Here is an 18645-nt window from a genome sequence, read left to right as displayed (position 1 = left end):
TAAATCTACATCTACTCCCACCTCAACTGCCAGCAGCAGCTACATTCCAATAGAAGGGGAAAACTGACAGCTTAGCAAGGGAGACGTGCAGAAAAATACTGCAGATAAAATTTTTAACAAGAATTGAAGTTACTAGTACCTAAGAATATATAACCATCTATCTTCTTTTAAACCAATTTTTTATATGTGCATTAGGCATTAAACAGTATTTCCTGTAGGCTGAAGCAACAGGAAGGAAGGCAGGCTGTTAACTTTGTATTTAAATTACCTCACAGATGCTTAAATATTGTAGTGGTGAAGGCTAGATCAAAGTTTCTCTTGTTTAGACTACCTATTAAAAATCAGTAGAGAGAGATAAATTATCAGCTAGAAGATGGCTTTTAGAGAAAGATGCCTGAATGTTACACAAAGGCACTGAACAAAATGGCTGGAAAGAAAAAGCACTGTGCATTGAAAACTGGAAAATAAAAACCCCCAAAATAGAACTAAAGATAAAATGATGACTGGGTCTAGTACTAAAGAGACTCATGATGAAACAGATCAATAAAGCTACTGGGTCCTAATTTCTCAATTTCAGTAGAAATTAGGCATAACTAGGAACAAAAAATTAAACCTCTCCCTTTAATGTTTAATATCATCAATTATTAAGAATATACAATTTTCAAAACTCATTCATGAGGAAAAAAGGGGTTTATAAGAATAGTAGAAAACATTATGTTTGAAGCCTGAATAAAATTTTAATATATGTCTATAGAACATATTGTAATTGTTTCTGACTGCAAGTGTGATGAGTATCACAAACATTGTTTTGGAGGAGAACAAGAAATCTCAGGACAATTCCAGCCCTCTATTAGATGTTTTTGCCCCATTAACCATTGTTAATACAGGAGGAATACTGAAACACATTTACCAGCTTTTAGACATTCATTTCCAAGATGTTAAATAGCAAATTTCTTGATCAACGTGTATTTCAAGGACTTTTGGTATTAGTCTGCATTTTTTAGCAAAGGCAATTACTGGCCCAAAGATGGAGTTCTTCAGCATCAATTGAAAAGTGTGACAGCTTCAGAGAGAGGATCTAAAAGGGAACAATTTCGGAGGTAAAAATAATGGGAAAGAGATTAGAAGGACCAGATCAGTGTCTGATAATATAACAAATATATATTCATATGCGAGGTCATCCAAAAAAAGGCCATAGCAAAGCTGTCATGGAGAGTTTGAGTTCAAGTTAACCCATATCCTGCAACACTTGCAAATGCCTTATAACTGATGGGAATGAATTTTGGTTTTCACACTAGCATTACAAACTATCATTAAAATCAAAATGGGAAAACACACCAAGCCTTTCAGGCTGTGTTCCTGGGCAGGCAAATCTGAATGCTTATGCTTGGTTCCACCTTGTATTCATCCCAACACTGAGAATTCAGTACATCTTTTATTTATAGTCTACACTGAGGCTTTGCAAGGAATGTTTTCTTTCCAGTGTTGGGCAAGGATTTCTTTTCTTCCTGTCTGGTATGCTTTACAATGGACATGTCTGCTGAAAAGTTGTAATATGAAAACACTACTACTATTTATAAAAACATGTTTGACGTCTGCATCACAGGGATTCAGAAGGGATTGATGCTGTTATAAAAATCTTTATACAAGCAGGATGGTATCTGGAACGACTGAGCCGGAAAGATCACATTACTTCTCCTTTCAAAATCTATTTTATACAGCAATTTTCTAGACCCTCCATTAAGGAAGCCTTCATAATATTTACTAATTGTCCCTTTTAGCCCAGCTTTACAAAAACCACTTCAGTCATATAACTGGAACAGTATGTGTAAGGAAGCTATTCTCATTATCAGCCTTTACCTGGTCAAGCTATCAGCTTCAAATTCTTGCTCTGATGATTTTTTTCTTAATCTCATTAAGCAGAGTAATTTAAGAGTCAAACACATAAGTGAAAAACACTTTCTGTTGTTACAGCATGCTTTTTACTACTCAACCTTCCATTATCCAGAGTGTTATAGCACAATAAAGCAAGGCTGACTAAAATTTGGATTTTTTTTGTTGTTCCATTCTTTATAATTTTGAATTATTTTTATAATTTTATCTGTGGTCCACAAATTACTTTTCTGAGCAGCAAAAGGATGCTAAAAGGATGCCATTTATGGAAAGGATGGCAAACTGTCACATGGTTGTTGTATAGTTCATTCTGAGGATACCTTGTACCTATAATCTGCATTTTACTCCTACGTACTTCAGGGACCCTTGCCTGTCTCCATCCCCTGTCATTTCAGACCTCCCATGTTTTTGTATGACATGGTATCACTTGAAATACTGAATGAGGCACTGGGCATTTGATTAACATAATCTTTTTGATGTAACCCCAAAACTGTATGTCTTCTAGGCTACTTGCTGCATTGATTTAAAACCGGATTTGTGTATTACACCACCTAGAAACTGCAAATAGAAATTCTATGTGAATATTTCTGCTATTTTTATCACCAAGTGCACAAAAACTTGAAACAGAGCTCCTCAAAATTTTTTATGAAAAAGCATATTGACAAACATGATGTTTTTCTACAAGGAAAATGTAATAACACCAGTCAATTAGAACAGTAAAACAAAGAAGAGAAAACAAAGCACACTCAGAGCCAAATTTCACCCTCTTCGACGAAGTCTTGTTTAGTACTATGAGTGAAAACTGATCTACAGGCCAAAAAATGTATTCATCAATGAAAAAAATTAAATAAAACCCCAAGTTTATAATTGTCATGATCAAAACATCCTGTTCAGTTCCATGCAGTAAATGGGTTATCATTCCTACACAGCACATGAAAGGGTGAGCCTAAAAAGGTTCCCTGAAAGGATACGGGGTTTCAGTATAAAACCCCTATATAAAGCTATCTAGACTTACCAGTATCATCATCCATTGTCCCAAAGAAAAGGAAAAATATGTATATTTCCCTGAAAATATTCTCATAAGACTACTTTCAAACAATACCATAATTGATGGATGTTTATAGTAATACCTACTTATAGACAAGCTTATTTCTTTTACAGCTTTATCTAGCATGTAGTAGTTCATGTATACATGGACTTCATCTTTTATGCACCCATAAAACAACCTACAGTATCAAACAGACTATGTGATAAATGTATCATCCCAAGTAAAATCACCTCTTCTTCCTCTAATTATGAATGTCAAGACCTATTCCAGCAGCAGAGAACACTGAGCCACTTTTAATGGCTCTTTTTCTCAAACTCTTCTCCCTCCTTCATTCACTTTTTAAAAATCTCTCACCTTTTTAAAGCACAGAACTTCTGTATAATTACACTCGCTCAAAGCTCACAATAGGAGCTCAAACCTGGGGTGGGAATAGTTTCACTGCAGCATGACTTTAAGGCATTTCCATTAAAATAACAGTTGGTGAAATAACCACTGTGACTTGTATTAAGCATTAAAAGAAGGAACGTTTCACCATGTTTATTATGTACTGTTCAATATTTCATTTCTCATCAGCACCCTCTTAGCTGCCTATGAAGATGGCAGCTGTACCCATAGGCCTGTTTACTTTCTTGATGATGACCACTACTGTTATTTTAAAACAGAAATTGTCTGAAAACAATCTGAATTCTCCATAAAAACTTGAGTTGAAACTTTCATTAAAATACAAGTGTTATGAGGCTCCAGACATGGTAATATGAGATGACCATGTCAAAACATTTCAAAGATCTCTCAACATCAGATAACCAAGTTAACATCCATACAATGCATTGGCCACTGATTTTAGTTAAGTTCACATTTATGCTCTTCTGAAATATATTTATAAGCCAAACAGAATTTCAGTAGGAAGTTCAGGACATAAATTTGGGCGACGAGGGCTGTATCTGGGTAGAAAAATAAGGGCAGAGAATTTAACCTGCTCTCTCTCCCTCACATATGCTGTCTATTCTTTTATCTTTCACCCCTTACTTCAATTCTGTATCTCCTCCTTCCTCTTGTTTTTACCTTTGTATTTCCCTTGCCACACACGGACTCCTTTTCTACCTCTATGTCCTGCCTTCCACCTTGCCTTCTTGTTTCTTTCATCACTGTCCCAACAAACAAAATTTCCCAATCTAGAGGTCATCTTTGATATCTGAAAATCGGAAGTGCAGCAGCAGCCTGTACCTTGACTAATCTGTACCTTGTGACTTAAATGTGTGTTTTCCAAACCATATGTTCCAGATTTACAGAAGGAGCTAAGGCCAATAAGTCTGCAGAGATTTGATTGTTTAGGTAGATTTCACGCAGACTGAGGGAACTGGACAGAACTAGAGAACATAATGCAATACTTTTGCATAACAGACTTGGGATATACATGTATTAAACCAAGCTTAACTTCCTGACAGACGCAAGAAGCACCTCTGTGCAGGTTACAAACACTAGGTCATTATGCTGTAGGAGTACATTCTAAAAACACACACTCTCCTAGTGTCCAGAGATTAATCTTTATTCTGTTCACCAATCAGGGAAATAAATTGTTTTTTCCATTCACTTAAATGTATAAACAGGAGTAAACACAGGGAAAGAAAAATACAAGGTTTCTTTGGAAAACTGAAATGAAGTCAGCAAGTGAAATAATACTCCTAGAGAGTTCCTGAGGAAGCAAGTTTTCCTTTGAAACAGACATGATATAAGCAAAAAACTGAGAGTTGCTGTGCAAATGTTAGTACTGACACTGCTTACAGGTTATAACTCCTAATGCAATCACTACAAACCCATGCCAGCGAAATTTTATGTCTTCCTATATGCACTGAATTAATGCTGTTCTCCTTTTCCAAGCTGAACAGTCAGCCAAAATCACCTCTACATTGTCTCCTTAGCGAAAAAGAAGCTGAAGACAAATTCAAATATTTTTGGTATAGTTCTACTACTTTTCTGTCCATAACTCTTTGGAATTTTCTCCTGCCTCTCTTCAATACACAAACTTAAACAAAATATTAGCCAGCAGAGACACCTCCACTCGTGCATGCTTAATTTTGAGCACAGATGCATAAATACTTTTGAGTGGAGGCTGCTATAATTTCAACTAAGTTATTAATTTAAACATACTTATTATTTTAAAAAGTGGTTATGTCAAAAGTATTCCTTTCATCTACAATCACAAGTAGATGCATGTCTGAGAGGGAACCATACTCCTTACTACAAAGGCTACTAAATGGTAGATATTACAAGTTCACATTTCGAGTTGCTTATAATTTTGTCAAACTAAGCTTTTTGATGGCAAATCTCTCCACTTGACTAAAACATCTGTGTCAGATTAAGGAACTGAAAAAAAAACCAAAAAACCCACAGACAATAGCCAACTTGCTTGGGTTTACTTTCTAAAATAACTGTTAGCACAAAGAAAATATTTTAGTTTGCTCCTGTCAAAAACACTGGAAACCATTATTTCAAAAATCTGCATTATTCTGAAGACGTACAGCAAGGATAGAAAGCTTTGTGGTTTTGTGACTCTGTACACTAGTAGAAAAGAGCAGCCAGTAGCCAACCCCTGACCAAAGCCTACTGGATGAGCGAGGCACCCAATTCACGCAGCTGAATTCTTCTCCTTCCCAGAATCTGTCTTCTTCCCAAACACCCATCCTGAACAGTTATTTACACACATTATTTACTCTTCACACACGTTATTCTCTGAATGACAGTAGGCATAGTCTAGAAAATTGCAAAGAGATATGGCCCAAAGCCTTGCCAAGGAGTGCTCCAACAATGCCATGCTCACAACGTCTGCAGCTGGAAACTTGTCTCTTCTAAATTGCATCCACAGTAAGGCTGCTCCAGCCTGGGTCTAATCAGGTTTGTCCTCATAATACAAATAATGTTTTATTTCTTTCTGTATTTCAAAAGAGTGACTGTAGAAATGATTAAAACTTCATTTCTAAGGTTGGCCAAGTACATATCAGATGGCAGTGCTTTCAGCCATTACGCATCATACCCCAGATTTCAGTTTGAATATACACATTTATAAGAAATTCACATGCTTTTCTATATGGCCCCTGATTTAATGATATCCCACTATGAACCACATGTATTTTTATATTGCTCTCTTGCTCTCACTGACCCCTTCCACTGCTCTAATCTACCCGTTATCTACACACAATAGACTTACAGGAAAGTTACAAACTAATCAGTGCTTTCTGGTTTTCTTTAATTTCAGGAAGAAAACAATAAAAAAGCTTAACAGAACTGGTGAAGTACCATTTAACATCACAAAGCTGGCACAAAAGTAGTTGTGTGCAAAGTTTTTTCTGATGCTCTTGTTTCTACAATTTATCTATTATTTCAAAATTTTTATCAACAGTACATCTGTAAAGCACTTCAGATTGAATAAATGAACTAAAATAAAGACATGCCTTTAAAATTGGTATTGTAATGTAGAATATGTATGTTTTACCTACACAGTGATCTCATATTATTTAGGTGCAATCAGTGGGTTAAGCTGAGATATGCACTTGCATTTTCTAGCTCAAGTTTTCAAAGAAGGAACTCAAAGCAACCAACACACCAACAGAAGCACACGGGGGAGGAGAGGGACAGCTGTAGTATTTTCCTGTTAAAATACACCACTATCTGAGAAAGACACCAAAACAAACTGAAGTAAAACAAAACAAAAGAAAAATAAACAAAGGCTATGTAGTGCCAAATTATACATACAGCACTGCAATTTTTGAGTTTAAAGAACAGCAATGTTACCTCTAAAAACTCCTCTACTAATTCATATTAAGGCTAGAGGAAATACTAATTTTTAGCTACAGCAAATATTTTAAAACAGCTGTTACAAATTACATGGGTTATTACCCACCAAAATAAGTTGCAAATCAACATGTAAGTGGTAACATCAAAAGAAAAGCATAGTCACTGTAAAAAGAACAAATACTTTACTGAACATCTTCAAATTTTGCAGACACAGTGTAATAAATCTTAATATGTGCTTTAGACCTGTTAAAAGTTAGACAAATTTTCTAAAATGGGGCTCATTTTTATGTGTATGTCCTATTCAATTTAGTAATTGCTATTAGTATTAGTAGGAATTAGTTGTAACTGGTTAATGCTAATACACTGTAACCGGGCGGAAACACCAATTTAGTGTAGTGGTTTGGTCCGAAATACTCATTACTGTTTATCTGCTGTGAGATAAGAATTAGGAGAAATGCAAAGCAGGCACCAAACTTGAAAGAATATAAAGCAGTTTATTAACAGACCTAAAAGAGGGAAAAAAAGAAAAAAAAATTATACCACCTTCAGAACTCTCCTTCTCCCCCCACCTTCCTCCCTTCTCCCACTGACAATGTGAAAAGACAACCCTTAAGATGTTCAGTCTGTTTACCACTTCCATAATAACCTTGTTCAGTCCATTTAGAAAGAGAAGTCTCTTCTTGCTCATGCTATGAAAACATTATCACAACGAGACAGCCGCCCACTTCCAAATATTGTTCAGTCCATTTAGGAAGAGGAGTCTCTCTGCCTGCGAGTCCCTTCCCCCGACTTGCAGCTTTTCCCGCAACTGCTTTCGAGGGTCCACTCTTGAAGTTTTTTGGGGGTACAATTTTAAGGTTGAGCCGTTCAGAAACAAAAACAGAGGCCCTTCTCCTTCCCTGGGAGCAAAGGGTCTTCATCATCTTCATCTTTAGGACTATCCCTGGGAGCATCTCTAGGAACTGAGGTTTCTCCTTTCCCATCTGGAGCAAAAGTCCTCATCTGGTCCATCTCTCCCTGTCCAAACTTCTCATGAAATTACAGCTGTGTCAGCATCTGCCTATCTCAGCGCAGGTGCTTTTGCTTACAAGTTGAACACTCCACCCCCCAGATCTTCATGAAATTACAACAGGATACTCTGATATATCATAGCTTCACAACAGAATTTCAGCTTTAAGCATCTCCTCTCTCTCTTCCCTCAGGGTTTCAGCTCTTCACAGCAGTAAAAGGGTTAATCTCACCTCGGCCTTGCAGCTTTGCAGCTGGAATGTTGAATTTTTCTTATCGAAGTGGAGAGGGGGGAGAGCCGAGCCGCTCCGGCTGCCCACAGCAGGGATGTGGGGGGGTTCCATGACTGGAACAGGTCCATGGCTCCAGGATGGCCGTGGCCCGGCCCGGCCTGGCCCAAGCAGGGCCTGGCCGGGCCCACTGGCCCCCACACGGGGCCCGCAGCCACCTGTGCCAGCGCCGGAAACGAGAGAGAGCTTGGAGGGGGAGTTTGCCTATTCTTAAATGTGGATCACAGAGGTGGTCACAACTTTAAGTGGCTTAGAGAATTGTCCATATTCAAACTGGCCAGCTGATAGGTTCTATCAGTTCCCAGAGGAAACTGTAAGCACCCCTTAGCAAGGACGTCCCTTCCGGGACTATGCTTGCTAACCTATGACATACACCCATGCAGGACAATTAATATATTTTTTAAAACCAACAAACAAATCAAATAGAAGCCCTAAAAAACATGCCCAAATTAAACTGTGAGTTCTGAAGGGGATAATCTAAATATTCTGAACATAAAGAATATCCTTTCTGAGGTCACCTTAACTCCAGGTGCCAATTCAAAACTATGACACCGATACAAAAAGTTGTCCCTCCAGACAAGGTAACTGCTTTTACCTTTATGTGGTTTCTGCACCTGAGGTAATGGACACAGCAGAGATCTGAATAGAGTTTAATTCAAGGTTCACGTGTAACTCTTAATCCCCAGTACAGGGTTTTTTTCTTTTTAACACAGCTTATGCCTCATCTCATCATTTCTGAAACAGGATAATGCTCATGTACCTTCCAAAATACATTTCAAGGACAAAACTAATACTGACAAAGAGTTCAACTGCAGTGCTTGTAGGTATTTAGAAATATTCAGTGGGGAAAAAATAGGTTTGGAGCATTTAGACTGAGAGCTCAACAATGCTCTGTTTGAATTAATTGAGGAACACTGTCAATTTGACATTTCAAGTGTAGTGCTTTACCAAAGAAAAGATACCACCACCAGGTCTGACCTCTTTCACAGGGGTTTTCATTTTACATCTGCTCATCACCTTTACAAATTTCTTGTCCTCTCCTAAGGATGCAAACAGGACAAATCAGCTATACAGAAGCAGTTTAATCATTCATAAAGGCAAAAGGAAAAATTAAATTTAAAAAATTTGCCCCAAACTTAAGTTCTTAAGAATTGCTACTTCTAGAAACAGAAAGCAAAAGCATAAAAGAAATATGCTTTTAAATTGGTATTTAAACCCATTAAACAAATATTTGAATACTTTATGCCTCCAGTTATTAACAAAAGGCTGAGTGGATGCATTGTTACCTTAAAAGAATATATTCAGAGAAGACATAAAATTTGAATTTAAAATACACACTCCTGCATAATGCACACATACACAAGCACACTATTAGTAATCATTTACTATGAGTTACTTCTTATTAACCTTCATATGGCTTCACAAATATTTTCATTTTTGTTTCTTTTAATTAATAATTATTTGAACTGACAGAAATTACAAATCATAATACAATTAAACAGTCAAAATATATTAAGCTTAAAAATGTGATATTTTAAAGGGTTTTTGTCAAGCAAATAAATCAATTAGTCAAACTAAGAGATTCTAGCATGTCCCTTAATGAGAATATTGACAATAACGGCTTTCCCTCTTCACAATCACAACAAAAAGACTGTCAAAAGAATCTTAATTACAGGTATTCATTAGAAAAGCTTAGAAAGCTTCTTAAAGCACCTTGTAAAGTTACAGGTATGTAACAAATACATACTAATAAATAAAACTACATTTCTGCACTTCCCTCCATACAACATTCCAGTTCTCCATTTATCAATGAGATTGTTTGGTGTTATAATTAATGTTTGAAAAAACACACCTAGTGTTAGTGAATTAAGATAATAAATACGTTTTTTCTTCCATACTATAACCATTTCAGTTTTCAAAGACACCAAATTTTCAAACTTCTACTAATGTCACAATCAGCATTAGAGTTTTAAATTGCCACATAAATCTGCGGAATCTGATTGACAGATTCGATTTCTCATTAAATACATGAGGGTATAGCTGCAAAGAACAGATGAAAAGAATGGTGACTGTCTTATGGGGTAACACGAAGCATTTTGAAAACTTACCCAGTTCTTAAACGCCTACTTGTTTATCTACGTTTCCTGATAAAATGCACATAACACATCATTTTAGATGCACTGATATTCAACAAGCAAACAACTGCCTCCTGTACTCTGCTAAGTAAATCTACCTCCAGCACGACTCGGAGGGATGACTGCTTTGACGATCTGATGAGATACGCTTCCACTTCAAGCTATCCTCAAAAAAAAAAAAGATAAAGATGCTTGGATGCTTTCCTCTTCCCCATCTAACCGTATTGACTGACCCTTCAGTCAGCCTGCTCATGGAACAAAGGCAAAGCACTACGCACTCTTCAGAGAGAGCTCCTACCCGTCCCATAACCCACACCAGCAGATAGATTGACACAGTCTCTAAATAAAACCTGTCAGCCACACAAAGATAAGGTGTCATTAGCTGCGTGCAGATCGGTGTTACCTTCAAACACAAAGATACTGCATATGTTCTTTGCTGTCACAGCAACACTTGTTCCACAGGCCCTTCTAAACGCAGAAAATTTCACCCTGGCTTTCAGGAAGAAATCTTTAAATTGTGCTCTACTTTTTAAAACACATATAAGTACATCTACGTAAAATGCTTAATCAAGTGCATGAATACAGCAACATGCCCATGAGAGGTGTTTTCTAAGGTAGACATACCTACTAATTACAGAATGCAGATTTGCTCTCTTCTGCTCTTATAAAACGGAAACATACAGATCTTTGCTAGACTGTTACAGGCTCATACGCTACAAGCGAGGCAGCTGGTGCTACCTGTATGCCAAATACCCAGCACCGCCGAACAAGTGAAAGCCCGGGAGGTTAAAGTTTGCCGCGGGATACGGGAAACCTCCCGCGGGCTCCGCTGTTTGGCGTCAGCGCAGGCGGTCCCTGCCCGCTGCCCGTGTCCGCGTACCGAGGCCAGCGCGCTCCCGCCACCCCTGCGACCCCCAGGCTCCCCACACGGCGAGCGGCCCGGGCCGGGACCCCCATCCCTCCGGCCGCGCACCTGAGCCCGGGCGGCTGCGGGAGCCCCCCCGCCCCCACCCCCGGGGCCGGCGAGGCGGGGGAGCCTTACCCGGGAACTGCTGCGGCGGCGGCGGCGGCGGCGGCTGCTCGTCCTCGCCGCTCTCGGAGTCGGTCTGCATGGGCTCCTCGGCGAAGTTGACCCCGCGGGCGTCGGGGGGGCCCCGGCGCGGCGGCTGGGTGCCCCTGTCATGGCCGGTGCCCGCTCTGCGGCCGCTCGGCTCCTTCTCCGCCGCCGCCTTGGCCGTCGCCGCCTCCTCCTTGAGGCGCCCGAAGTACTGGAGGGCGAACTCCAGCAGGTCCCCGGGCTGGCTCCGCAGCACCTCTACCGTGAAGCCCTGCAGCAGCTCCGTCAGCCCCGCCGGGATGGAGATGCTCATGCCGGGGCCGGCCGGGGGGGCACAGCCCGGCCAGGAAGGGGGAGGGAGAGGGGAAGGGGAGAGGAGAAGGAGGAGAAGGAGGAGGAGGAGAAGGGGGAGAGAGCCCGGGGCCGGGGGTCGGCGGCCCGGGGGACGAGGCGCGCCCGGCGGATCGCCCGTGGGCAGCGGGAAGGGGCGGGCGGCGGCGCAGGTGGGAGCGGGCGGGGGGCGGGCCCGCGGGGGGCAGCGGCTCTGGCAGCCTCGGCGGCGGCGCCTCCTCCCCCCGCGCCGGGGGAACCTCGCGCACATGTGACCCGGGAAACCATGACAACCTCCCGCCGGGGACTGCGGCCGCCGCGCCCCGCCCGCCACAGCGCGGGAGCCGGCGGCGCGGCGCGGAGGGGACGGCGGGGCAGCGCGGGGCATCTCTGCCCCCGCACGGGCTACCCTGCCGGGGCGCGGCCTCGCCGGGCATCGCGGCCCCCCGCCACCCCGGGGCTCCCGGGGACCCAAGCCTTGAGTGCCTTCTCCCTGCGGAGGCGTCCAGGCATCCGCGCTGGCGACCAGCGGGGATTCCTGATGAGCGGACATGTCCCCGCTCAGGGAAGGACCGCAGTGCATGTAGCATTTCATAGCCGATTACTGCTGTGCTTTTTCACGGCCATGCGTCACCTTAAAGCTCTTCTCCACATCATTCATACGCATAGATGTGCTATCTACTTACATTCGTCTATATTATTTAGGATGGGAGGGGTGCTGTGGTGCTAGCAAGAACATCCTGTTTGCCAGCTGGTTGTTTAAGGTCCACAAAAAATTTAGCTGGAGAAAGAAACAATTGTTAAAAAATGGGGGAGAAGTCCAATTTAAACACTGCTGAGTGCCAACGCTCAGCATAGACTCTCTTCCAAGCCATGCTGCAGAGACTACTTAGCACAGTGGTAAGTGGGTGCTGCTTGTCATCACCAGGAAGCTTAAATGTTTTAAGTAGAGTAAGTAGCAATTACGGGTGCCATGTTTTTCAATGCTTCACTAAACACTTCTTGAAAGTGAGGTCTGTTGAATGCATGAAAACTGCATCCCCCCCGGTTTGTAATCGCCTCTGAATGTTGGCCAGCGTTTTGGGGTTCCAGAAAGATCTCTTGGAGTCTTATTTTTGTGCTGCAAGCAAATTAACTGCTAAAACGTCTAAGGCTGGGACAACATGGCTGTTTGATAATTGATTTCATTAAACATTCAGCATTAGTCAAATGGCCTTGCAATGAGCTTCATAAGGGCGTAGGGTAAGATCAGCAGTCAAAATCTGAGTTTGTAGTAGCAAGATACTGAAACACCTGACCTCAAAAAAATAATGTGACAGCATAATACAGCAATCTCTATGACAGTTTTCACACAGATAAGGATCTCAAAGCCAGTTTTAAATTGAGTCAATTTCCAAGTGGAACCCAGTTCTCCTTGTGTGTGTATTTTCAAATGGAGCTTCGTTCACAAGTTGTATCTTCAAAGTGTTATAGACCAGGCAAATTAGTGAAGCGAGTAAACCATGCCTGCGTGGGTGATATTGCTGTCCTGTAGCAGGCAGGAGACACCTCTGCTAGTGAAGCTGTGGAATACCTTCGAGCAACATCTCGTGGCTTCATTTTACTGTGCAGGAAAAGCCTACAGCTAGCCACTAGTACTTAATTGAAGTTAAATTCACTGTTGTTTAGCACTGTCCTGCCGGAGGAACCTCTTCAAGGTCAAGCTAAGTCATCAGGGGGCAGACCACGAGTTCCCTCTGGACTGCAGAAGATTGCTCTGTCATCAGACTCTAAGAACTGCTGCAGTGTCCAGGGGGCTCCCAGCCTTGCCAGCACACCCCCACTTCATGCCATGCCCCAGTTTTGGCACACCCTGATCACAGCTGCCTGTTGGAAGCACTGCTGGTGCAGCATGGAGCCACATACATTAAAATGGCTGAGAATCAAGTGCAGCAGGAGAGCTGACACCTGTACATCATGGACAGCTGCATAGCTTAGTCTCTCTGGAGGGTGGGTTGGCTAGAAATGCCAGATTGGCTCATTCACAAGTTTAGGAGCTTAAAAACCTTCTTACACCACTGAGAGGGTTGATCTGGTTGTGACCAGGCTGAGAGATACCTAAGCTTTGAGGAAGCCCCCAGGAAGGGAAGTGTTAGTAATTAGTGCCTTCCAGGCACTAGGTGTTCTGTGAGCATATAATATTCCATTTAATGGAGTCTTCCAGGATTAGAAGGGTTGTCACCCCTGAGGTTTTGTCTTAGCCAGACAAGGCAGTCTTTTTTTCTAGGAATTTACTAGCAGCATAGTGTCTTTTGCCATCTAATCAAGGACTCCCCTTGTTTGTCAGAGACTCCCATCCTCCCAGATGTAAAATGAGATCACTTCTCTGAGGACATCCTCAAGATCCAGCCTTTGATGTTTCTATGCAAAACTGGGATAATTTGAATAAGAGATTCCTAGGTGGCAGAACTCTAAAGAATGCTTCTTTTAAAAAAGAATTTCAAAACAGCCCAAAATGTTTGTGCCCAGTGAAACTTATCCCGAATTTTGTGTATCTCAAAGGATGGCAGCAAACTTTATAGTTCAAGTTGGTGTCATCTGGTTTCCTCAGATGCTTTCTGTTCCAAAGACCTTGTATTGATATTTAAATTGCTTTTAAATCCTCATAAGGAGGACAGCTGTCAAAAATATGTCTAGCAGAGTGAACAGTTAGATGGAGTATTGGTTCACACCTCTCCAATGAGTTTTATTAGTTGCTACTAATTTTTGTGTGCCATTCTAGTTCAGCTGTAAATATCTTCTTGAAATGAAAGAGAATATACAACCTACAGAAATCCTTTTGTACTGAAAAAGGATTGGGCAGAATATTCCCCTCACAATTCCCAAGGAAATAATCTAAAGACTTTGTTGTCTCCTCTCCTCCCAGCCAACAGATGCACTTTTCATAACACACTGCTCATCTGCTTTGCATGTCGTTCTTGTCCCTTCACCTGGTTTGCAGCAGTGAAAAACGGGGAGATTAGAGCTAACAGGGGAGAAATAGCAAGCACTGTGCCTCCCACAGGACAGTTCCAGACAGCATGCTTCAGACAGTGGTTGGGAATACTTTGCCAGAGCTCAGAGAATGAGACCTTTTCTGATCATGTGGAGAACAATGAACAGAGTGCAAAGGGAAGAGTCAGACTTTCAAGACTTGTCTTTACCAGGGTAAATGCAAATTTAGTAAATTTAGTAAACTTTGCCTGTCAAAGTCCATCCAACATCCAACTATAAGCCTTTTTTTTTTCTGCCAGCTTTCAATGTTTTGCCTGAGAGGAACACTCTTCTCCAGTCCTTCTGAAGACATGCTCTGGAACAGCCATCTCCTGATGAGCCCGGGCTAAGCCTGCAATGCCGTAGGTGCCGTGCAGAGGGGCAGAAGTGTGCACTGAACATCGGGGTGTAAGCCAGGGTAAAGCCCTCTCTCCCCTGTGGAAAGTAACTTTAGCAAGCGCACTAGTGGAGTACAGGCTTTTAAATCCTGCTCTTTGTTACGGTGTTGCAGGCAAGAGGGACTGTAATTACTGTGTCCTTGGAGCAGCTGCACAGCTAGCAGAGAAAGAGATCCTGATCTCATCATCTGCAACAGTCTCTCTCAATTTGGCAGCCTAGTAATTCCCAACAGTGGTTCTCCATGGAAAGAGTTCATATTGTTGTCTTGGGACAATTGTACTGGAGAAACACAGGGCAAAGCCTGGCCCTCTACCTAATGCAGCATAGTAGGAAAAGACTCACGCTTGTGTTCGGGAGATGTTGCTCCCTATATTTCCTGTGGTTAAAAGATCATTGGTTTGTGTTATCTTAAATCTTTTGTCCAGGCTTTTGAAATTTTAAATGCAGATGCACTTTGCATACTGCATGACTAAAAAGCTGCTGCTCAGAAGGCACCTGCAAATCCCTACATGTTTTATACTTACTTCAAAATCTCTTCAGTTATATGGTAATGTTTTTTCTAGCTGGCTCTTGATCAAGTGACAGCTGGTTTGTAAGTTTGGAACAACCACAGTTCATAAGAATAATCATGTACCAACTTCTGATCTTCCAAAATACCTTTAAAATGTTACATGTATTGACTTTCTTTTTGTCCTTCTCAAGTTCTTCTGGCTTACTAGGCAAATCTGGCTCACAGAATTTTTTTACTAACTGTTTTTAATGGCAATCATTCAGCCATGAATTTGCCAGCAATAACAAAACTGCAGTTGTGCAGATCCATAGTTTCACACTTTCCTGTTCTCATTAGAATGATGTCACCATTATTGTATTACAAAATCCATTACCATACCCAAATCTATTTATCAGAAAAATGTTTGGTTCCATAAACAATATAAGAAACTAGTGCCTATAATGTCTTAATCAAGTTTGAACACATTCTTCATGATTCTTCCTTCAATTGAATCTCCTCTGTCTCATAGTCTTTGCTCTACCTGTGCTTGTTGTTCTGTGGATTCAACTTAACTCCTCCCCTGCCTACTGTAAATCTAGAATGGCAAGAACCAAGTAGCCATTTACATACTGAAGTAAAATTGTTATTTATGCCAATGAGGGTTTTCTCTGAGCAAACAGAAAGCCCAAGTTCAAAACCTGGATGGAAGGAATCCACCTGAAGAAACAGAATAGCGGGAAAGCAGTATACATGAAGTACCCCCTGCCATTTTCAGTACCAATTCACAATCAGTTTAACTAGAAATACAGTTTGAGGAGTTTCCTCCCACAAAAGGGCACCTGCTAGCCATAGAACAAGTGTTCATTTAGTCTCCCTTGTATCACCTTTTTGGCACTTGTAGTGCTGTAGTCAGTGAAACTAAATGTCTGATTAGTGCTGAGATGAATCATCATGCTGTCAGGGAGAAGAGAGCAGAAGTGGTGGCTCAGGAGGAGGAGTATCAGATTATCCGCAATTCAAATTCAAGTTGGCTTACGTTGGTCCTGAATCCAAGTCTTCCATCCACCTCATCTACTGAGATAACATGTTCAAAAAGAATTGTAGAGTATCACATATTCTAACCGCAAGTCCCTTGCTTTTCCACTCACCCTAGTCTTTTTAACCCCAAACTGTATTTTCCAGGGAGTATGAGCTTTGTGACTTACTGCAAGCTCTGTTTACAAGTGTTACTATTCAGTAAATGCACAGCTGTTGATTTCCATTGAAATCTGTTGTTTGTAGTCCTTGATATTCAGGAGCTACAGGATACTGTCTCTTAGAAAAGTGCTCCTTTTTATGTGCCTCAATTTGGGCTCTCATAATCACCTGTAATTTCAGAAAAGTGTGACTAGAGTTTCTAAAGTCAATATAGTGAGTGCTGAATTTGTCATTAGAAGTAAACCTTCTCTTCCTAAAAGAAATGAAATAAAATGACAGTGTAGATGTAGCAGACTTCATCTATTTTGAGGATCTTACTTTGTTTGATGCCCTACTCTTTTTATAAAAATGGCATTATATACTGTCAAGACAACCTGTTAAATGGCTAACAGAGACATCTCTCCAAATAGCTGACAACAGAAAATCATCATCAGATGGAAAAGTTCCCCAGGAATTGACAGTAGGCTGCTTATGTTCAACACCTCCTGCAATCACATGGGAGCAAGTATAAATGTTGCTGATGACACAAAACCCAGTAGAGCAGTGATGTCACTGAGCTCAGGGAAGCATGGAGTGATCTGGATGACTTGTCCATTTAAAGAAAATCTTACTCTACAAGCTCCTTATTAAGTCATTGACTTCAGAAGAAAGAGTGCAAGATGTTTCTACAGAATGGTAGGACTTTATCATGGAAGGCAGCGCTTCTAAAAGAGTTTGGGCATCAGAATGGAGAAACAGCTTGACTCCAATTTCTGCTATAATTCTGCAGAGGAAGGGGCTAACGAGATTCTTGCTTGTTTCAAGAGGGAGATAGAAAATAGGAATGGGAGATCTTCCCTCTGTCGAGCACTCCTGAGACCAGTAAAAAAAAAAAGGTACAGATTTAGTGTTCATATGTTCAAAAGAATATGGAGAAGTAGGTGACATGCAGAAAAGAGACATAGAAATTATTCATAAGCTGAAGGAAATGTCTTGAGGTGAAAAGACTGGGAGAGCTCTCAGCCTTATCTAAGCACTTGTTGCTATGCTCAGTAGAAGAGGCTTATATGATCTAAGTGATAAAGAATATCAGTCTATATAGTCTAGTAGCACCTTTATGGAAAAGAATAACATCAGTCTTTCTTATCAGAGATGGCTCAACATCTTCTCTTGGAAAGTCAAGCTCTTTCATGTCACTAGAGGAACACACAAATATCCCAAAAGATGCAGTAATTCTTAGATCTTTTGAAATATGAAGCACTAGTGAAAAAATCATAATACATATATGCTTTTAAAAACCTACAGTCACTACCATGGATGCTTGGGTTTTATTTAAATGAAAAAGAGTGTTAGTGAATGGATAGTTTTGCTTCATTTTCCTTGAGGCAGCTGAGGAATCTGATGATTTTTGAAAAATGAACTTTCTCCCTGCAAATCTTCTTCTATTAGTCCTGAGCTTAGATATGAAATATTCAGGTATCTACTTTGTGGCAAAAACAGGGAGCAAAGAAGTAGAAATAGCTGTTGGATGGAGAACAACCCTATAATTCCATGCCTTGCATTTCTTATTAACTGTCAGTGTTCCTAAGAAAAAAAAGTCATTATGAGAATTAACTTCCGTTTCTTGGGAGCTAATTTCCAGAAGGAGGGAGTCAGAGCTGTGGAGTCTGTAGTTCTAAGTGATATCTTCTAGGGAAGAAGCAACTTTTTCAGAGAACATTAACTGTTGGCATTTTGGTTTGGATTATTTTTTGGTTTTGTGGGTTTGGATTTTATTCTGTAGGGTTGTTTTGGCTTGTCTGTTTTGTTGTTTTCTTTTGTTTTGTTTTTTCCCTGCTAGATTTAATTGTTACTCATTATATTCTTGAGGAAATTATTAGTTATTCTTGGCAAGAAGAATAAAGCATCTGCATAAGTATTGATTAAAGAGGGCACATAAGCACCAGCTGAAATATTTCCTTTGGTTTGAACCCTAATGTAGTGGTAATGTTCCTGCAGATTTTTGTTGGCGAAAA

The 18645-nt window shown here is 40.8% G+C and overlaps 1 protein-coding gene across 1 annotated transcript in view; it reads right to left on the bottom strand.

The window, feature by feature from the left end:
* The window catches only part of PRKAR2B (protein kinase cAMP-dependent type II regulatory subunit beta), an 83049-nt gene extending 71318 nt beyond the window's left edge, over nt 1-11731 (bottom strand). Inside the window, exon 1 of the mRNA XM_039571010.1 lies at nt 11209-11731. Coding sequence (XP_039426944.1) covers nt 11209-11536 — 328 coding nt within the window. The 5' untranslated portion in view covers nt 11537-11731. The remainder of the gene's footprint in view (nt 1-11208) is intronic.
* Nucleotides 11732-18645: the final 6914 nt, after the last annotated feature.

This window comes from Corvus cornix, chromosome 1A (genome assembly GCF_000738735.6).
Source record: "Corvus cornix cornix isolate S_Up_H32 chromosome 1A, ASM73873v5, whole genome shotgun sequence".
Lineage (NCBI taxonomy): Eukaryota > Metazoa > Chordata > Aves > Passeriformes > Corvidae > Corvus > Corvus cornix.
This window is presented reverse-complemented; position numbering and strand designations above follow the sequence as displayed.